At 38.8% G+C, this 21959-nt stretch overlaps 2 protein-coding genes across 4 annotated transcripts in view; both read right to left on the bottom strand.

Moving 5' to 3' along the window:
* Nucleotides 1–2477: 2477 nt before the first annotated feature.
* On the bottom strand, nucleotides 2478–5061 carry TTC32 (tetratricopeptide repeat domain 32). 3 transcript variants are annotated; one of them, XM_072858512.1, is made up of 4 exons: nucleotides 4782–5061; nucleotides 4545–4705; nucleotides 4072–4197; nucleotides 2478–3358 (listed from the first exon to the last, which is right to left on the bottom strand). In XM_072858512.1, exons 1-4 carry the CDS (start codon nucleotides 4934–4936, stop codon nucleotides 3231–3233), a joined length of 570 nt encoding a protein of 189 aa, XP_072714613.1. In that variant the 5' UTR covers nucleotides 4937–5061; the 3' UTR covers nucleotides 2478–3230. The 3 variants fall into 3 exon arrangements, with proteins under 3 accessions (XP_072714613.1, XP_072714615.1, XP_072714614.1); XM_072858513.1 differs by having other exon boundaries at nucleotides 3224–3358; nucleotides 4067–4197; XM_072858514.1 differs by lacking the exon at nucleotides 4072–4197.
* A 658-nt stretch (nucleotides 5062–5719) lies between these two features.
* WDR35 (WD repeat domain 35) overlaps nucleotides 5720–21959 on the bottom strand; it is a 48686-nt gene continuing 32446 nt past the window's right edge. Inside the window, exons 16-27 of the mRNA XM_072858511.1 lie at nucleotides 20271–20481; nucleotides 19612–19692; nucleotides 19344–19480; nucleotides 16334–16537; nucleotides 14273–14419; nucleotides 12943–13075; nucleotides 11839–11949; nucleotides 10550–10714; nucleotides 9373–9513; nucleotides 8429–8585; nucleotides 7546–7786; nucleotides 5720–6457 (exon numbers count right to left, since the gene is read on the bottom strand). Of these exons, the coding sequence (XP_072714612.1) occupies nucleotides 6310–6457; nucleotides 7546–7786; nucleotides 8429–8585; nucleotides 9373–9513; nucleotides 10550–10714; nucleotides 11839–11949; nucleotides 12943–13075; nucleotides 14273–14419; nucleotides 16334–16537; nucleotides 19344–19480; nucleotides 19612–19692; nucleotides 20271–20481 (1876 nt within the window). The 3' untranslated portion in view covers nucleotides 5720–6309. The remainder of the gene's footprint in view (nucleotides 6458–7545; nucleotides 7787–8428; nucleotides 8586–9372; nucleotides 9514–10549; nucleotides 10715–11838; nucleotides 11950–12942; nucleotides 13076–14272; nucleotides 14420–16333; nucleotides 16538–19343; nucleotides 19481–19611; nucleotides 19693–20270; nucleotides 20482–21959) is intronic.

Raw genomic sequence — 21959 nt, 5'->3', positions numbered from 1 at the left:
TCGGAGGGAAAGCACGTGGAAGAGGAACACATTCTGGCCACTTGACGACCTAGCCCTTTCCCCTCAACGTGCCGCAGCTTTCCCTTCGGAATGGCTCTCCTTGTTCCCCACCCTGCATCTCACACTAAAGGTATATGAAACACTTCTCATACTGCTCTGTGCCCTGCTAACCTGGGATTTTGTCATCTTTTCCTACCTTTCTGCAAAAGCAAGGGAAAGGCCTTGCAACACTGCAAGTAGTGTGACAACTCCTTGTCCTGTGTTTCAGTAAAAGGACAAATAGGGTACTAGGGAAAAGCATAGGGTGATGATGTTATTCTTTGCCTTGTTCTCTGAGCAAGTAAGATCTTACAGACTGTTGTTCCAGATACTGAAGAAAAACAAAAAAACCACGTTCTGTAATGTATTGAGGAAATCACATATTTTTTGTAAGTTTAGAGGTAAATCACCAGGTGAGAACACTGTTACTCATTGTCAAATTAATCCCAGCTATGGGGAGCAAACTAAATGGAGGGGCTGCCAGTGAAGGCTGTGTGAAGGAAAGAGTCAACGGGCTTTTGGAGAGTAGGTTTATAGGTAGGAAACCTTGGGAAAGCGGCTGTGAATTATTCACGTCTCAAACATTTCTGGCCAGAGTAAAGAGACAGTCAATGTACATTAGCAGCAACCACCTGTTGGTCTTACTGGCACAGCGCCATGACTTTGACTAGCAAACGCTTTGCAATGGCGATGGAGCGGGCAGACCCAGACGCTCTACAGAGGTTTATAATTTTCAAGCAGAGACAACCCCTAAAGCCCGGTAAAGGTGTAAAGCCACAGTACCTCTACATGGCAAAGCATCCAAAGCACACAACCCCTGCTCCTTTTACAAGCTGAGAGGTTGTCTGAATTTCATGTGGAAACACTACGTAAAAAGAATTTTACCACTCTCCATTAGACTTTTAATTCTTAAAGGATTACAAACAGGAAAACTTGTAGGACAAGGGGAGTTACTAAACACATCCTCCTCTTCAAGTGTTTTTTTTTTTTTTTATATTGCTAACGGTGGTTTATACCCTTTCAACAGGCCTGAGTGAAAGAACACCACACAATACTATTTCATAATTTCAGACTGAAAACCCCAGTGAGTCTTGTGTTGTAAAGCCAGAGAATTAAGTGACTCATGCATGCACGTGAAAGGGGAAAATGTGTGTGAGAACCTTACCGGCCAAAATTACCTTGAAAGAATTCCAAATTATGCTGAAATGCAGCATGACAGTTCATCTTTTTACAGGAGAGAGAAGGAAATACTGTGGAGAATCTGCAATAAAATTGCTCCTAGTCCAGTGAAATATTTCTGTGCCAACAATGAATGCATTAAAAGTAATTGAGCAACATTCACAAAACAACACTAGCTGGGAAGTAGGAAGGATATTATTACTAGCATCTTTGTTTTCTAAAATACTTATTTGCTGTTAATCTTTTGATTTTTATCTGTATCCTGTCATTTAAACAGTGTTCTGTGCAGAACCACATCCGTGATCTCTCCTCTCAAAGTAAAACTTCATAGGTCGTATTCACCTGTTCATACTGTCTTTTTAATTTTCTTGGCATGGTTAAGCCAGGAACAGGCTTAGTTCTAGCTCACCTTCTCACCATCAGCCAAGAGTTGGTATGATTTCTCAATTTTTGAGACTGAGGTGGCATGAAACGTGCCAAGTCCTTACATTATCAATGTTGTTCTGGAGACAGAGCACTAAGATATAAAAATGGAAGCAAAGCATGTACTCAGTATATCCAGAAAAGTCAAAAATTAAACTTTTGAAAAGAATGGTCGTTGTTATGACATCACAGCCTGCTTTCCAAACTGTAAATGGTTCCATCCTGCTATCACGCATCATATTTATATAACTTGAAAATTGCTGCTGTCAAGCATCATGAAGCACAAGAGGTAAACGAAGCATTTTCTCAGCCCTGTGCTCCACATTTGCTCACTGCAGCTGTTGCGGAGTTTCATCCCAAAGCTGAAAGCAATCTCAGTAAGGTTGCTGGGGAAGATGTTCAGAGGCTCAAGTCTGTTCTCATGACTTACCCCAAAGCGTCCCACCACCCTCAGTGAGGCCTGCACTTGTGCAGGCTCCATGATCATCCACGGAGAAACTCACCGTTAAGAAGCAGAACTGTCATTAGCATAATTTACTAAAAAAACCCAAAAAATCCTAATGCTTATGTGGGCAAAGAGTATTTCTTTTATTAGAACTTGTACTGCTACGGACATGCAAGGGTGTTTCTTATTGATGATTTATAGATTTCAGCAATGGTCACTCCTATTGTGAGAAATGAAGCTGCCTGGGTATTCACAGCCAGTTCAATCAGATTTCACGTTCTATTTTTCAAGCAGTTGACCTTTCCAATAAAAAGGAGAAAGCTGCAGTTCCTCCCGTGAATAGCACAACTACATCCTCTACCACATGCTCTTCACAGACAACCATGAGATAAAAAGTACATGTTAATTTTTATTCATTCAATTATTAATCGGTCCAATACTTTTACAATGGAATTACAAAAAACAGGTATGTTCTGTTCCTACCTATTTACATAGTGTAGAACTACCTCTAGGAGTGAATGAATTTATGACGAATTAAATGCTTCTACCACATTCCTCCTGCAAGGTACAGCTGGTGTCACCTAAAAAGATCTCACTGTTTTTGTTAAGTGTTTCTTAAAACAGAAACACTCTGAAGTGAAAAGAAGATCAGTTACCACAGCATCTCAAGGACAACACCTTATAATTAACAATTGCACTTTTAGCTTAAATCAAATTTAAACGTGGACAAACGCTGTCATTATTAAATCACTGTACTTCTCACAAGCTCCAATCTTAAGTATTTAAATGTTTTATATAGTTTGATTTTTCTTCCCCATGAAAGACTGATTAAAACTGTTTCACAGATCATTTTAAAAAGAGAACTAGACTTCATTTGCTGTTACTAGGCTTCCAACATCTTTATAAAGTACTTCTGTACAAAATCTGTACCAGTATCTCACATAGATCTAACGTGGTGCTTTTCCTCAACACTAACAATATCCAAACCCAGTTTATTTTGCAATCATAATCCAGTTTTAACTTATTTACCCAAGAATGAGGTTTCTTCAGTAGGTCGTAACAGATGTAAATGATCTTGTGTTTCATCCATCAATGACAAAAATCACGTGTTTAGCAAAACATTTTCGCACCACTAGCTGCATTTTCAATAACCCCGCTTTTGTTTTTCTTCTTTATCAAGAATAGCCTGTTTTAGACTCAATGCAGCATCTTCAAACTGGGGGTTTAACTCTAATACTTTCCTGAAATCTTTCATGGCCTCATCAAAGCATCCTGTCCCAAAAAAAAGAAAGAAAGAAAGAAAGAAAGAATTATGCCTCTGTAACTGCTTGAACTCACAAACCACAGACTAGGAAGAATGACTCCTAATACTTTCACTAACAAAAAGTAGCAGCTCTGCTTACTGGACCCACTACATTTGGATTCTCTCAGAGGCCCAAGTGGGAGTCAAAGGTCTTCAGAGCAAGAACCCGAGCGCCTGTTTTTGAACCTAAAATGGGCTTAAGGCTCAATTCAACCAGCTTATTCCAAGAGAAGGAGCCAAAAGGCCCATGCTCAGGCAACTAATAGCCAGGCTGCCTTAAACCTGGAACACAGGTATACCACCTCCCAGCTGATGCCCTTGGTCAGGCTCCATTCTCCAGTGCCCTCTCTAGTCCCTCAACTTCTGGGTCTTCACTTTGCAATAGCCAAGCCCCGACTAAAGGAACAGGGGTGTCATTTTCTTATGGCATAGTCAAAACTTGGGCAGCAAAGTCCCCAGAGATGGCCGACAGCCCACTGCAAGCTGAGGAGGCTGCACTCACTATAGCTGCACCTGCTTAAGAGATGCTTTATCTTGGGTTTAATGGCGATGTTTGGAATTGGCTGGTTTTACCCCAATGCAAAATTTTCCTAAACTGAAACTGCAACTTTCCCCCTATTTTTCCCCGAATGTTATCATTTCAAATGACACAGCAGCACATCTGCAAATAGGGATACCTAGCTGCATACACAGGGCAGACTCGTAGCTGAAACTTTCTGTGAGTACTTGACAAAAACGTGTCTCCATCTGCACCATTTATTTCTGGTGTGACGTCTTTCCCCTGCCGGTGCCAGGCAGGTCCCTCCGTCTGTAAAACGGAGGGGATTACTCTGCAGCTTCGGGCGCGCATCCTGGGGTAAAACAGCGCTCTCGGCTGTTAATCTGCCCTGGGAGAGCTCCCTGCCCTCCCCTTGCGCTGGGGGGCGGCAGCCCAGGCGGGAGGAGGCAGCCCAGCCGCGAGCGGGCCGTGCCGGGGCAGCCGGGGAGGGTGAAGGACCGCCGCTCGGCTCGCAGGGCACATGCCCGGGTCACCCTGCCCTGGGTCACCCGGGCGAACGGCCCCGGGCCAGGCGGCGCTGCCGTGACCGACTGCGCGGCGCGGGTCCCACGGCCTGGCCCGCGCTGAGGGGCGGGGAGGCGCGGCGCGGCCCGTACCCAGCCGGTAGAGCACCAGGCCCCGGTTGTAGTAGGGCACCTCGAAGCCGGGCTGGCACTCGATGGCGGCCGTGTAGTCCTCCATGGCGGCGGCGAACTCCACCCGAAAGTACTTGATCTGGCCCCGGTTGTTGAGGGCCGTGGCGAGGTCGCGGCCGGCGCTGCGCGGGGACAGAGGGAAAGCGGCCGTTACAGCGGGACCCGCGCCTCCCCCGCTCCCCCCGCCCAGGCACGTACCCGCCGGGGCCGGGGCCGGGGCCGGGGCCGGGCCCCGCGCACCGGGCGATGAAGCGGCTGTAGAGCTCCTCTGCCGCCGACAGCCGCCGCGCCGCCAACTGCGCCTGCGCCGCCGCCAGCAGCTCGGCCGCACCGCCCGGCGCCTCCCGCTCCATGGCGGCGGCTCCGCCGCGCCGCGGGGAGGCGGTGGAGTGACGTCACGCGGGGCGGGCGCGTCCTTACGTCACGGGTACGGCAGCGGCCGGAACGGGATCGGAGCGCCTGCGGGAGCCGTGAAGGGGACGGACAAAGGGCTCTGCCTGGAGCGGGCACCCCGCGGGTCCTGCTGGTGGGGTGCGGAGTGAGGTAACTGGCGCAGCCCGGAATGACGTAACTGGCAGAGCCCTCTAATACACCTTTCTACGAAGGAGAAAGAAGCTCAAACACCAGGAAAGAAAAAAATATTTAGTAATACTGAATGTTTTCCGTACAAAACGGGGTTTATTCTTACCTGGCCTAAGTTTAGGCGAGAGGCATGACGTGCCCTGAGCGACGGTGCAGGAGAGGCCTCGCCCTCTCCTTTCAGGCATCCTAATGCACAACGTGAACGTCGAGGCCCTGGCTGCTGCCGGGTTGCCGAGCACTGGCTGCTCTTGGGGAAGGCTCACAGCGTGGAGCAAGGACCTGCAGCACTTCCAGAGCTGAGGCTCAAATCCAGCAATAAAATGGAACAGCGCAGTTCAAAGTAAAACAGCGTTCCTTAAACCTTCGTGTAGAACAAGGATGACGGTTCAACTCTTGAAATCTGTTCCAACAGATGTCAGCTGCTCTCTTCAAGCTACTTAAAGTAGCTCATTACCAGATTGCCGTTTGAAGGTTGATAGAGGTTTCCTTAACTGGTTGAAGACATCACCAATGGTCAAGAAGCCAGATGCGGACTAACGGCACTGATTGCTAAATGCTTGCAAGCCCTTTATTGCTATGATGGGTTTAAATACACTTGGCAAAAGAAGATAGCACAGATGTATGCCTAAACTGGTACCATTGCTCAAGTAAAACAGTAGTAGAAAAATGTATACAGTCATAATACCACAACTACTGTGGCATTATTTCAACTCAAGAATACTTCCTTCCAAAAATTGTGAATTTTGAGGAAACCCAATAATTTCCTATGGAATTACAAAAACGAAAAAATGGAGCTTGCTCAGAGTAAAGTGTATGAAGATGAACCTACATTCAATTCGCATGGTTTTGAAACTAGGCTCAATTTACAATTAGAAAAGAATGCTTTTACCTTAAACCTTTGTAAAAAATGTAACAAAAAAAAATTGAGTCTAACACAGTCATTTCTTCACATAAATGGAACCAGTAAAGGTTTCTCTTGCGGGTTTTCTGTTTTGTTTTTTTTTTAATGTTTCTGTAATAGTGGCACTATCTGTTACAATACATTACCAGAGTTGTATTTTAAAATATAGTACATCGCTAACATTTTAGAGAGTATTTTTAGGAGACATAACAGATAGGATGATAAACAGTCCTTTATCCTTTGCTATGCTGTACTGTGGCACAGAGGACAGAAGTTATAATTGCTTGCTTCTTTGGCTTTCATGCAATGCTTACATACGCTGCACATCCAGAATCGATACTCCAGGATAGGGTCTCCTGTTGCAACACATACAGGAAGCTTCCCATCTCCACTATTTAAAAAAAAAAAAAAAAAAGAAAAGGAGTAAATAAAGCTGAAAGAATAAAAACATGGTTTTAAAATAGCAGCGAAGACTTGTTTTGTAGAAATTTGCAAAACTGCATAAATACCTAATTGTGTGCCTACAGCTAGTTACAAAACTTGTGATGCTCATCTGTAAAACACTGCTTCTCTATTCAGATGTGCGCCACTTTTTGATTAGAAGTTATTAAATCACGTAACACTTCACTGTTAACGTAGCCAAGTAGGGAAATCTTCACACAACAGAATGCACACCCCCAGAACCATATAGTCAACAAATCAGGACCAGCAGATCCAAAAGATTAAGTGAAAAGAAGCAGTGAAGGCCATATAAAGGTAAGGTCCAATTAGACACCTGCACTACTATTACATTTATTCCTCTGAAGAGTCAACACGAAAGCCACTAGTGAGATTCAGTACATCTGCACAGTAAAATCAAACAAAGACAGGTTAAGATCCTATGAAGAAGGAAATTGATTCACAATCAATTTCCATACTCACAAATTCCATGCTGTTAGCGGGAAACGTATGTCAGACACCATTGTGGGTACAGCCACTCCAAGGACGTACCCCTTAAGTATGCCCTTCATATTCTAATTCTTTCACTTGACATATTCATCTTCTCACACCATGTAGATTTAGGTAATTGACAAAACACTGGAGACTTATTGGTTAATAATAGTCAAATATTCACTTCTTGACATTTGCATCACACCACAATGGTGATGCAAACAGTAACGTTACTACTTTAACGGCACGTGACACCTAATCAAAGGTCCTAAAACTCCTGTGCTCTGTCCCACATGCATTAAAATTAAGGTGAAGTTATATCTTTATGCCCAGTTCCTCAAATACAGTCAGTGTCTATTCTCCCAAATAAGTGTTGTATTACCCTTTCTGCAAACTGGCTAACACCAGCATAATTCTTGCCCAATATTTGGTTTAAGCAGCAAAGCACCTAATTAACTTGGTCGCACAAAACCTGCTAAGAGCCAAAACACAGACAATAGCAGAAAAAAATGCTAGTATTATTACAGTATCATATAAATATAAACCCACCTCTCAAGAACGTCATCCAGATCAGATTTTTTGTTATACTTTGGACAATGTCTCGTGAATATCTCTAGAGCAAGGTCTTCATACTGTTGCCTCTGCTCTGGCCTAAGAGTTTCCAAGGATTCTAGTTTAACAAAGGCTTTTGAACAAATATCAAATGCTCTGTTTGCACATGCACAGAGTGCCAAAAGGGAATAGATTTCAACTGCAGGGATAATGTCTTCATAATCTCGCAAATGAAGAGCTAAGAAATGAAAAAAAAAAATCCAAGAAAGTTATTACATGTCTTCTGAGAAGTGCAAGCATCTGTATGAAATATTTGCTACTAGTAGACAGTATTAATCTTACAAATTGGACACCATGAACCAAAGTCTTTTCATTGACATGACTGAAGCATGCATGGTTCAACACTTTTTAAAAATAAATAAAAATAAGGGGATTTGACTGGGAAATTAAAGAGTCTTTCTGAGACACTTTTTTTTTTTTTTAAACATGTTAGAAGTATTTGAGATGGACCTTCATTACTTGGACGAAGTATAGGGCACTATTTGCTTCTCTAACTCCCACAAATTTTTTATGAAGCTCTACAGGGAGGTCTGATGTGAATTCAGGCATGGCTTATAATTTAAAAAAAGAAACAAAACAGTAGAGAACATCTACAGAGATTTTCTAATTTACCAGATCATATTTGGTAAGTTAGATTTGCATTGTCTCCAAGAAAATACTTTCTAGGTAGCTTGACTGCAGCCATATTCAATTCATTACATGGTTTTGTTTTAAATTCTAGCAAGAATAGAAAAATGTGCCAGCTATAAATGAAATTATGTGCTGTGCAGGTTTGTAAAATTAGAACAGTTTCTTTACAGGGTTAAAAATGAAGTCCTACCTGTTTTAAGTGCTGCATCTACAGAACCTTTATAGAGCTGTCTTTGTGCAAGTATGAAAAAATGGTAAGCCTCAGCTCCTCGCCAAGCATTGTCTGCAAAGCGATTAGTTGAAGAAAGAACATCTTCTTCTAGCAAACCAGCCAAAGCTGAAGCAGTCTGAAAACAAAGCAGTATCACAAGTAATTTTTATATGAAACAGATACAGCAGGAAATGGGGATATATGAAAAGAACTTTTCTGTACTTGGTGATTACACCGCTGTCTGTGTTAACTAGGGAAAATATAAATACATTGACCTAAAGTGAACATTGGTATTTTATACAGTGCATAGGCAGAACATATGGTGCAGATTTTCAAAGATAAATATCATATACATGTGTACAAATATATTCTGTGCACATCTGTAGACTGGTTCATACTTTGGATTAATATTGCATTTCAACACCAGATCTCTTAAAACTTTGTTTAAGCTATTTCATTTGTGCATATGAAGATGAAAGTGTGAGCAGAAAAAAAATTCTTCCATTTCTTTCCCCCATATCTGGAGCCATCTCCCTGTTAAATTATAGCCAACATAGCTTAATCTAATCACAGATCACTCTTTGGAATTGATACTTACTCCTAAATGACAGGAAAGCGAGAGTCTCGCAGGAAAGAAAAATCTGGAGTTTCTTGGTATGATTTTCATTGTTATAGTGAAAACATTAAGAAAAACACATTAAACTTAGGAAAAAAATATCTATTAATACATATTATTTAAATGTTTTAAAATAATACATTAAACAATATGTTTTCATGGAAGACTTGCTTTAAGGAAAACTTTGTTCTCAGCAGGAAAAAGCATTCTTGAAAAAGCATAATAGCCTCACATGACTACAGCTTTACTTATTCTGACTAGGTAGCACATACCAGAATTCAGAAAGAAAAAAAAAAAGACACTCTACCTCTGAACTTTTTCCTTTAATTTTTCCCCTTTGTGCATTTTGCATTTGTTCATGGCACTGTTCTATAAGTAAGGCTGATAATACATAAAGCTTTTTAACTCGCAAAGGCTTTGTCCTTTTCTTTGCCTCTTCATCTGCAATCTTAAAAAACAAAACCAAAGGAATTTAATGTAGATTTTAAAAAAATAAATAAATATTAGAAGAGTCGCTTCATTCTCTTGGACAATTGTGTGCTTGTACAAACCTAGGAAATCATGCCAAAAAATGATTCTGCATTTGAATGTAATAATTTAGACTGCAAACAGAACTATAAATGAAAACATCAAAGTGAAGAATGCACGTTTTTCTACATTTATTTAGCTAACAAGTATATAAAGCCAGATTCTCAGTAAGGATAAATCAGTGTAACTATGTATAAGTCTATTGACTTAATATAAAAATAAACTAAAAAATAGCGATTTTTAAACACTGAAGTTTAAGAAATACATAGCTTTCAATAAGGTCTGGTGGTTTTCCCAGAAAAGAAGAATGGCTTTTGAAAGTAACATATATATATATTTTTTTTATTTTTTTTTTACTATAAATATTTGCTGTAAAAATTTCCTATCACTTTTACAGACTTTATAAGCTATGTACAAAAATCTCTGCAGCCAAACCAAATCTAAGCAACATCTTTATCTTAAAAGCACACCACAGCAGTTTCTAATTGAAGGTACCAATTGAAGAAATACCAAAATTTAACTCCTAGTTAATAACGTTGCTGTTTTTAAAAATAAAGAAGATAAAACTAATCCACACAACATATAAAATAATGTGGACATTGCACCCAGGCCGGTCTGCTATACTCCTTTACTAGGCAATGCAGGGCAACAGGACCTTTTCTGAGGTGCAGTTCACCTCATTCTGAAGTAAAAGTCTCAAAATAAATCTGATGGCTTGTGTCCTGAAAAGTCTCCTCTCCACTGGCTATCCAGGAGGACATCCAGGGTAACTATTTCAGATAGAGATACCTGAATTTAGGAGTTGGATTCATCTTTGCAGTGTCCTGTATAATGACATCTGCTTATTGCACGGACATTAACACTAAAATAACCCCAAGAAAATAAAAGTAGCATGGAAATAATAAAAGCTAGCCCGAAAACCCAGTTATTTGATATAAAAATAAAACCTGCAATACCTTGAACATGAGCTTAGCAGCTTCAAAGAAATAATTGGCTTTACGATAGAGTTCTATAGCATCAAGGATTTTATTCTTTTCCAGTAAATGACTTGCATATCTGGCTAGCAAGGATCCAATCTCTTTCATATTGTGATTTTTAGCCAGCTCCACAGCTTTATTCCACTAGAAATGAAAGCAGACAATTATCAACCTCATTTTTTCAAATACATTCCCAGAACAAGATGGTTGTCCATGAATAGTCTGCAACATTTGTGTGCAATACTTCATCACCATTTAGAACCAGGCTACTATAAAATTAAAGTAAAAAAGCAAGAGAATACAAATGCTAGCACCATTGCCGATAGTGATACAGCAGGCCTGTGAAACAAATGCTGGACCTCTGTCCAAAACCACATACAAAGCAGTTGCTTCTGCTTTGGTAAAAGCTTTGCAAAATCACTTCATTGCTGCTCATAGCTGGACACATGGATTTCAACACTTCTGATAGTACTAAAACCCAGACTCTCAAAAGCATGTCTAAAAGAGGACTTCAGCCCATAAGCTTAAGGCACAAACAATAACACTTTACTTATCCTTCTATACACCTCATTTTGTCTGTGAATTTTCCTGATCTTCAACAGTTTGGCTACTGTGTTTACCCCAGATCAAAAGTTTGGCAGGACTGACAAACTTAGGTGAATCTCATACCTAATAGCCCTTCAGATCCATAAACTAGGAAGTTGTTCACATAAAGACAGCACTACCCAGTCCTGCCATTCCCATACATCAAGTTCCTCATAGCCATCCTCAGTTTCTCTTATTTGTGTTGACACAAATGCTTGCACAGGGAAGTCACACTGGGGAACAGCTTTAGCTGTAGACATACAGATCATTTTTCAGATCAGGTCTTTTCCAGCTACATCCTAATGCAGCCACAAATACATTTGCATCTGTACAAGAAAGGAGGGGGATGTGGAAAATGAGCAGCCAGAAGCTCTCCAGTCTTCCTCCCATTCCATCAGGAGGCAGCACAGCCTGGCTCTACAAAGGCCCACAAACATGTGTGTGCTGAGCATGCTTACCACACACACACACACACAGAAGTAGCACTGCTGCATATAGCTTTGTCCCTCTAATGGTCTAATCCTAATTTCAGATAACTGGCTTAAGCACTTTACTATGAATTTTCCAGAAATCATGATGAATCATCAGGCACTTAACAAGGACTTGTATTTAACTGCGCATTAGGATAGAAATCTCACTGTTAAATTGGTATCAGTAAAGGAGATTATCTGCTGCTATTTTACCTGGTTGAGATGTACACAGGTATCTACCGCATCCTTTGGTCGATTACATTTCAGGAAGGCTGACACAGCTTGTTCACACATCCCCACTCTTACAAACATATAAGCTATATCCTGCAAAAAGCATCAGCACCATGTTAAATTCATTTCCAGATTTTTAGTACATTGTATAGCAACTGCAATACTATTATATTCTTGTTTAATTTAATTCCAAGAAGTTGGGGGTTCCAAGAAGAAGGGGGTTGTTTGCTTCATGGATTCTGTGAAGACAACACATGCTGTTGTAAATCTTTAGATTTACTACTTTCACTACTTAGTGCTACTTTCACACACTGCTTAAATTAAAAAAAAAAAAAGCTATTTAAAAAATTTTCTTTCAAATCAAATCATACCAGAAGGACTGTGTTCTTACTATTTAGAGTATTTCACAAAACTTCGCTATTAGAAAGAGGTTAAAAAGAACGTGCTATGTCTTGTTTGCTCAGACAACTGAAAACGGCATTAAATGAGCATGTTTTGCATTTTTCAAGCATTTTGGATTAATCAATCATATAGTATTAGATTAGGTATTATTTAGTAGGTCATTTCAGGCTATACAACCTACTTTCCCTCCTTTCAGCAGAGTATCTTCAATTTTCATTGTACATTAGCATTCCCACCAGAGCTACCATGTAAGTTAAACCAGGGACAGCAACCAGGAAGAATTCAGGGCAAAAAAAACCCAGTGTAGACTAGACGACAAAATGAAAGCTAAAGTAAGTGTCCAGCCATGAGGAGTGACTTCTCAGTGAAGCATAGCTATTTTAGAGATAAATGCCACAGTTTGGGGAGGGAAGCAGTGAATTATGATTTAGCCACGTGGTCATAAAATGTGATGAATAATTAGGTCTTTCTGGGGAACCTGGACAATAAGGGAAAGAAAGAATGACAGAGTATGAAAACAACAGTAATACTGGAGATCAATACCAAAGTAATACCATTATGCTTGAGTGAGGAGGTCTCATACTGCATTCTTTCTATCTTTCTTTCTTAACCCTCCCACAATGGGAAATTTTAAATAAATATCTGAGCATAAGATAATGAAAAATAAAGGTGTGTTTTGCTTACAGGGAGCAATTTATTATTCTCCGGAAGCGAGTTAGCTAGATTCTCCAGTCCTTGGTAGTCTTCTAGCATGTAGTAACATTCAGCTAAACGTTCCTGGTTTCGTCCTTGTACATAATACTGTACAGCATTTAACCTAATAAGAAAAAAAAGTGTGGTGGCTTCTGATATATAAACACAAATAAAGCTTCTCATTGTGTAAGCCTTTTGCATTTGTAAATTTAAAATGACATTATTTTAAACAGGTAACTTTGCTTGAGAGAGCTTTTGTAGCTAGAATTTCACTGTTTTTCTAAAATGCACTAGAAGTTTTAATTTTCAGAGGTCGTTATATTGAAGTAGTAGCAAGACTGATTCTCTGACTAGCATAAGGTTAGGAAGTCAAGGAATATTAAAACTGTACTCCCACATCTGCACAGATCATGGCTGAAAAAGGACAACTTACAACTAAACTTTCAGAAAAGGGCTTTACTGTTCTGCCTCCATATTCTAAAACACAAGCACTAAGATCTCCAAGACTATTCTCCAAAGTTACCTAAAGCATCCGAAAATCAGCTTTCAAAATCTAATCACAAGTTTTCAACTGGTTTGGGACCCAAGTTCTTTGTGATAACATAGTTTGGGTAATTGCAATATATAGTGGAGCTGTGGAACTCTAGGAGACAGAGTTCTGGATGCTAAAAGTTTACAGGGGCTTAGAAGGCAACAAGAAAAGTTCATGAAAGAAAATTTCTCTGCAACTTATTAACTAGAAAGACGTCAGTTCTGGCTCAGTAAGTACCTGACTGCAAAATGTGTTCTGGAGAAATACCATTACATGCGTGCACTGTTCTTAAAATCTTCCTTGGGTGCCCAGTTTAGGCAATAGCTAGAGACAGATCCAGGTCAGAGAGAACTCTGGACCTTTTCAAATATTTGTGGGTTTAAGCACTCTAGAAAGTTTGAGGTTAGTTTTTAAATTCACTGATGTTTAATAATTCTCTCCTACTTTTTTTTTTTAAACTGATTTTTTTTTCTTTAATACTTTCTACATCCAGCCTAATAAAACTGTAGAGGTATTTCTGCCCCGCCGCCCCCCACCGCCCTTGAAGCAAACAGACTTCTGGCAAAACTGAGATTTTTATCACCTTAATTCTTTGGATAGTTGATCAACATCTCTCTGTTTAAAGGTACATCCATAAAGGTCTGAGCTAAATCTCATCGTTCCAGAATTGTCCCATGTATTGCATCCTGACTTTCCTGATGTCTGTCCCTCCTCATAAATTAAGTCTTGTCATCAGTTTTATAATTTCCTTTGTCATTTCCTTCTTACTAGTTCCTCTACAGAGCATACCATTTCTGACGGTCTGCAAAATAATCTCCAATAGCATTGTGTGCTTGTTCAAGAAGGGCATCATCTGAATCACCTGAGCCAGTTTTCAGTAGCTGCAATACTCGAAACCAATCTCCCAGTTTTATCCGTAGTCCAATGGCAAGATCTCTAATATAAAGAGAAAATAGCAGGAAAAAGTCAAAGACAATAAAATAGCTAACAAAAATCTTGAGAAAAGCATCCAAAAGTATTTTCATGTTCATAACCTACATCACAGGTATCACAGTGATCCCAGATAACTTGTTTACAATTTAAACAGTATTCCATAAAAGCAAATACTCAGAGAGCTCACAGGTTATATCATATGTATGCACTTTCCTATTAGCCATACTCCTGTGTGAGGAGTTAAATGAGCAGCTGGCGAGTTAGTTGGGCTGATGCTACATCAGGTTTCCTCTTATTCTGTATACCATTCTTTATCTTTCACTGCTGACCAGTACAATAGATGGCAGCACCTGCAAAAGGCTAAAAGCAGAAGCGAGATGAGGGGAAAAGCCAAGGAGCAAGGAATAGGAATAATGGAGGCTAAAGCTGAGATGTAATAAAATGGATTTCAGAGACTTCTCTTTCAGATTCAAGATTACTTTGGATGAAGGAGAAAGGACTCAGAAATAGTCTTTCCTTTTTATTATTCATGCATACATATGACCCACCGTGTGTCTGCCTGGCATGTTTTTTCCACCACGTAGAATAATTCTGCATTACTTCATATAGAAGTAATTCTGCAGGTGCATAGAAAACAAACGGGAGAGATATATACACTTCTTTTAAAAATGCTCTAAACTTACAAGTGAGTTAAGGAAGACAATAGCAAGTCAGTACAGTCAGCTAAATAAGAGCATCTATCTAAAAAATTTAAAATTGTATTTGAAAAATGGATTTATTTCAGCCTGATTCATGGTAGGTCCTTATCAAGATTTTTCTAGCAGTGAGGAGACACATAAGGTCAATACAGAATTCCCATATTCTTGTAGCTGGAGAATAAGATGCTCTACTGTTGAAGAAACCAGTAAAAAAAAGTAAGTCTTTGACTTCTGCAATCCTATAATGGCCAAATTTCTCTTTAGCCATGTGGAAAGGAATATTCCCTATCTAAAAATCAGTGTTGCAGTGCAACTGAAGTGCTTATGAGGCAGTTCACCTCTCCAAACCAGCATACTTCCATGGGCTAATTAATTATGTGCAAGAAGGTTTTCCATTACCAGGCTCTAACGTGCATCTCTCCCCAGTTCCTGCCTCCTCCCCCCCGCCCCACTCCTTACTGGGGAAGAGGAAAGTTTCTCATTCTTACAGCATGAAAGAAGAAATACTTTTTCTCCATCATTCCCAACTTTTAAGCTTTGATTAATGGAGCCATGAACAAAAAATACACATGTACATAAGTGATTCATGCTTCTCCATCTTTGACCACCACCTATAGGCTACATTGTACAACTGCTGCTTATTATTTCTCATTATCCTTTTTCAGTAAAGACAGTGCTCTAGCTAATTACTTACTGTTAATTTATATTTCCCAGTAATATAGTAATTTTGCTTTGTTTGTTTTCATTCCTGAGCAAAAATTCCATTGATTGGTCCACAATTTCATCCAGAGTTCTTTCTGTCTCTCCAGAGATTACAGTTCATTAAAAACTCTGTTGTTTGTATATGTAATTGGAAAGAATGTGTACTTGGCTACTAGCTAAAGGCAACAGTACATAAATTAAACGTTAGTTAAGATTGCTTGTTTGTATTTCTGGAATCCCAGTTGAAATACTGACAAAATACTTGCAAAAACATATATGAAACACAGCACTACCTAGAGCAGCTGAGGTTTTGCAAACAGTTTGGAATGTGCTGATTTACATATAGAATTGGTTATCTATGGATACAACAAAATTGTCTCCATCTGATCCTTTTCTGTCTTTCCAGAAACTGGTAAAGAGTCTTCAGTACTAAAACAGCCATTCCTTATTAAGGCAAGCATTTTTTTTTCCAGACTTTTTTTCTTTATTTGCTGCTGAGATGACTACATGCAATTACCTTCTGTCCATATCCAGATACATTCTCTCAGCTTCTTCAAATCTGCTAAAATAGGCTGCCACTTCTGCTTGCTTCATTGACTCGCTCTGCAGGTTGCCTAGACGCTTCACAAATTTAATACCTTGATAATCTTTGCAACGTACAAAAGCTTGTTCAGCAGTCTGCAGATCCAGCTTCTGAAGAGCAGCTTCAGCGAGGAGACGCCTGTATAAAAAACAAACACGACAGATGGAAAAGCAGCTATAAAGTAAATTAAATGAGGATCCATTTAACTAGTCATTATTGAAAGAAGACATTCAAGTTATTGCAATTGTATTGTTTACTAACTAATCTTAATTCAGTTGTATGTTTGTCCCCAGTACCTTTTGTGATATAGCCAGTACTTGCTCAGGCAAAGATGTTCAAATAATTGCTAATATTCTTTTGTTCAGCTGTTTAAATGGACACTGGCTTCGGAGGAATGGGCAGAGTTTGAGTATTACAGTTGTCCTATGTGAAATGTGTTGCTGGTCTCAATGCAGTTCCATTTAGATGTTTCTACCTATGCATATATCATAACTTTAAGCCTTGATGGCAGCCTCAGTCTGAAGGTGTCCAACTAAATTGGCCATAAAAAATAAGTTATCCTTTTAATCCATCTGGATGGTCCTTGTCCAGTTAGCACAGCAGTCCGGGAGAGCAGGGCAGTTTGGGAAACCTTGTACTGGTACTGTCCCATTGGCTAGTTCTGCAAATAGAGATTTTCTACCTTCAGGCCAACCTACATCCATCAGGTGCTTGAACGAGCTCTAGAATTTTCTGCAAAAATAAGGCTAGGAAAGTTTAGACTGGCCGATTGACATTGTGAAACAAAGTGCAGCAGGACACTGACAAAACCAATAATATTATTGCTGTATTCAGTGACCTAAGCCATGCTTAGGCAGTATCAACTCAGTATTTTTGAATCAATTTGAGAAGGTTAGTATCAATTCAACTCAAGTGCTCATCACTGACATCAGTGAAACCAAGAGAAAAACAGAATGGCAAACATAATCAACCTGCAACACGCATCATCTGTTGAGTTGTAGCAGTAAGGGCGCTGTCCCGTTCTCATCTAGAATATATTTGCTTTATATCCAGCACTTCTAATCCATCTCTTCTGCATAAATATGTGACATATCGTCGTTTTCATGATGCAAGGAAACGTAAGTTCATGGCAATTTTGGAGCAAGGTGAACAGCATTTGATATATATTTTGTGATTTTACAAAATCACAGACACAGACTTTCAAAACTAATAGTCATTTTATATTAAATAAATAGATGGTACTAGCAAAAAGCATGAATGACTTCGCAACTCCAAAAATCTTCAGCTAGTTCAAGACATCAGTAAAAATGACGACTCGCAAAACTAACTTTTACCCTACATACTCAAACTAATAAAATTACAGTACTATTACAGAAACTTTCAACATGTAGCTATCAAATCCTGTTTTTCAGAATGTACATTCTGGAGACAAAAGCACAACTGGATGGGAAGGAATGCTTTTTGGGACAAACTTTTAAAGCAAGTTGTCTTGGCCAGTCTTTCAGCAATTCTAAATTCCCCTCTGAACTGTCAGAATTAAGAGAGAACTCTCAACCCTCCTTGATGCAAGCCGAACATCCAATACTGCAAGAAATCAGTCAGCTTCAAAACAGAACCAAAATTACTGAAGAAACTAGTAACTACTAAAGTTACTACTAGTACTTAGTAACTACTAAAGAAACAAAATTACTAAAAAAAACTAATAGGGAAATAATCTCCAGAGAGTTAAAGAGAATTGGCATCATTCAACCAGTAACTTGTCAATGAAGTTTTAGCTTCTGCTACTGACTTTTCATTAAATTATCTACTGAGGGATTTACTCTTCTAGTCCTTACAACACAGGATATTAAACAGATTTCTGGAACTCCTTTTTTCACGGGTTTACTCTTACATGTTTGCTGTGCAGGCTTTTCAAGATTAGTTTAATAGCCGAGTCCATGTTTAGTTTAAACATGCCAACATCTCTTTTTCTCAGATTACTTCTCAGAGGCTGCATCATAACATGATTAACGTACCCAGCCCTTCTCATTTGTGTCCTTTATAGCCTGTCCAAAATACTACAAGGTTAGTCAACTGCTCCTATCTTGTCATCATTCTAATGTGTTCCCTTTACTGGATTTTAAGCTCTTTGTCATCAAGGTTCAATATAAAATATATAAATCAATAAATATGCTCTCAACTTGTGACCAATTTGAATTTTAGTTTAACCAACTTAAAGTTAGCTTTCTGCCAGCTTTTTCATTTCCTTTAGATTTGCCCCTAAAAGCAGGGAGCACTGTGTTTTGGGGCTCATACAGCATAGAGCAAAAAGGTGTCCTGAGCCTGTAGCCTATACCCACTATGGTGACACACACAGCATGCCTTCCATTCTAGGTACTACAACATTCATAAAGTCATAGAGTTCCAATTTAACAACAGCGCACTTTTTTGGGTTCAAGAAATAGGAGCCTGGGGAAGCACTTGCCCCAAGTTCTTTTTTAAGATGGCTGCTGAGGAGTCTTGAACACTTGCTCAGCATCTCCTGAAACATGAATTCTCAAATGCTCAGAAACAAAAACATCACTTACTTGCATTCTGGGAAATCATAATGCCACACAGCTTGAAACTGCCCAAACACGCCAACTGCAAAAGAGGTGGGGAGCCAGGCTAGCAGGGGACTGCAAGGCTCTCTTTGGGCCTTCCCTCAACACTGTATTACTCCTTGGGAGGTGATTCAGCCCAATGAAGAGACATTCTCAGTTAGAACAGCAGCCCTTCAGATTGCAGCTGAGCACTCTTACTTTTTTTTTTTCCTCCTTCTTCTTAAATGATACCGTTTAAAATGTATACTGTTTTGGCTGGTTTTGATTTGAGGTTTTGTACTTTAATACTAGATCTGTCTCAACAGGAAAAGAATACGAAAGAACACAAATTAAAACAAAGTTGGCTTATAAAGAGATTTTACCAAAGTCTGGGATGTGGATTGTCTTCGATGAATTGGGAAGATTCCTCAATGCCAACTTTTTCAATCAATGCTCGACTGTCTCGTAATGACCGAATCTCGAAATTGATGATGTAATCTTTGTTAGGATGTTCAGGATTCTAACATAATGGATAAAGAAACATAATTTTATTCCATGTCACCTTTATTTTCACCAAACATAGCTATCTACTGTACAAATCATTAAGACAGACACCAACTTTTTCTATTAAATAAAATTAATTATACTTACCTTTAATATTTCGTCCAGAAGAACAGATTTGATTTCTAAATCTTCAAAGTTGCAAATATATCCAGAAGTTTGTATAGGTTCCTTAAAGTTAAATAAGTTACAAAGGAATGAACTTGTATTCTGTCTAATTAAATCCTAACCAAATCTGTTAGGTATACATAAAGAGACTTTCTTCTTCTCCAAACTAGGATTAATTGCATTTCCAACAGGAAACAAATACTAAAATCATTAACATTATTGACAATTCCATATACACAGACATAATTAAAAAACCTCATGTTTTCTATAACTAAATTATGAGAAAGAGATAAAGGAACACCTGCCAATATTTAGATTCAACTGAACTGTGTTTTACAAGTATCTTTACTAAAATTGTGTTTATATTTTCCAAAGCATACCAAAAATATGCTCCTGAAAATATCTCATAATATAACAGCATTTTTATCTTTCCAGGACTGACAATTCATTTTACTTATTTGTTCCTAAACAACACTCCCACATTAGAGCTGACAAGATTTTGAGATTTCCAGAAGCAAGTTTTTTTTATATAAACACTTGACTAATTGAATGGTAAGCACAAGAATAATACTATTCAACACTGAGTCATTAACTTACAAGTGAATTTGTAAAATGAGTAGTTTACTTATGTTAATATTTACCTCCGGATCCAAGTTTCTGAAAACATACATTCTTGTTTTCTCCATCATTGCAAACAAATCTGGGTTATCTTTGGCCCATTTCATATCCCAGACATCTTTGCGTTCCAGTTTCAGCTGCTCGCCTATCACTTGCTGTCCTGTACTGTCCACTACCCGTGTATCCAAGTCAAAGAAAGTCAAAACACCTGAAAGGTCTATGATAGCAACACGACTACAGAAAAACAAAGGAAGAAAAAGTAAGACAGCTAAATAATGCTATTCAAGGTTGTAAATCTGAAATAGTTCCCTAAACTGGCCCACTCAGGCCAAATTTCCCCTCTAATCTAATACCAGTATAATTCCATAGATTCAGTGAGATGCATGTGATTTTCACTGATCTGCACAGCAGAGAGAGACCAGAGACATGGAAATAAGTTTTTCATCTGCTTATACAGGATCTGGCCCTGCAAAGGTTCTGAAATATGCCCATTTTTCATCCAGCATTTTGAAGATCCTTAGTACTTCAGATACCAAGTTGAGTAAATTGCAGGTTCTGCCCCTCGCCAAACTTTTCTTGACAGTGCCTAAAATTAACAACTGAAACAGGATTGTTTTTCATTATTTACTAGGAGGCAATGAAGCAGATTCTTAAATTAAAAAGACAGTGCAGTGATGCAGACTGTTAATCTCTAAAACAGGATTTCTTATATTTCTACAAAGGGTATTCTTTAGTTTTTTTCCAGACAATATGAAGTATAATCCAATTAATCTTTGAAGTCATTTAAAATACAGGAAAAATACAATTTCTAAAGGGTTACATTTGAAAATTTCCAGTTACATAGGTCTTCACTGAATCATAGTAGCCTGTATTTACTACAATGCCATTTTAAAAGCATTTCTAAATATTGGAAGGTATTGAGACACCCTTTATCTCTATTAAAATTTCAAAAGCAATTTAGAAAATTAACTTCAAAATGCTTACGGATCTGAGCCTTTTTCACTAGCACAAAGTCATTTAGGAAGGGAACAGCTTGGGTTCAAAACAAAACTAATGTGCCTCTGACTAGATCACATTGCCTTTTAAGTGAAGCAATCTATTTTTGGTCTATACCTAAAAAGGTGAGCGATCTACACACACATTATTAATTTTGTTTGAAATTATAAAGTTGTTTTGAAGTGATTAAAATTGTCTTACAAGTCCTCTTTAGTCAGTATATTTTTGCCTTTTCTGCCAAGACTCTCACACTCTCTCTTGCAAAAAAATAGCTGTTAAGTAGAAAGCAACTTCAGTATTGGCACAGCTGAAGCTTAGGAAAACCAGTCTTGCTAGAAGCATTGCCACCAGCTACAGCTTGTAACAATGGAAGATTAACATGGGATGAACAAAGTTTCCAGGCATTAGAAGGACACAGAAATAGAAAGAAGCCTTAGAGATATAAAATTTCAGGTTATGACATAATTTCATCAATTCATGTCATGATCACAGGAAGCTTATGTTTGGTTCATCTAATAAAACAAAGATATTTTCATAGATATGTTTCCTTAAACTTCCCACACACCCCCTGAAGAGTTTAAAACATGAGAGCTTTACTAACACAGTCTCTCAGTAATCTGATGACTGGCCAGATGTAATTAATTAGTATTTTTTGCAACCATTACTAATAACTAAGATTAATAAATAGTTTACATTAAAGTAAAATTAGTACATAA

The sequence above is a fragment of the Ciconia boyciana genome, chromosome 3, assembly GCF_034638445.1.
Source record: "Ciconia boyciana chromosome 3, ASM3463844v1, whole genome shotgun sequence".
NCBI classification, from domain to species: Eukaryota; Metazoa; Chordata; class Aves; order Ciconiiformes; family Ciconiidae; genus Ciconia; species Ciconia boyciana.
This window is presented reverse-complemented; position numbering and strand designations above follow the sequence as displayed.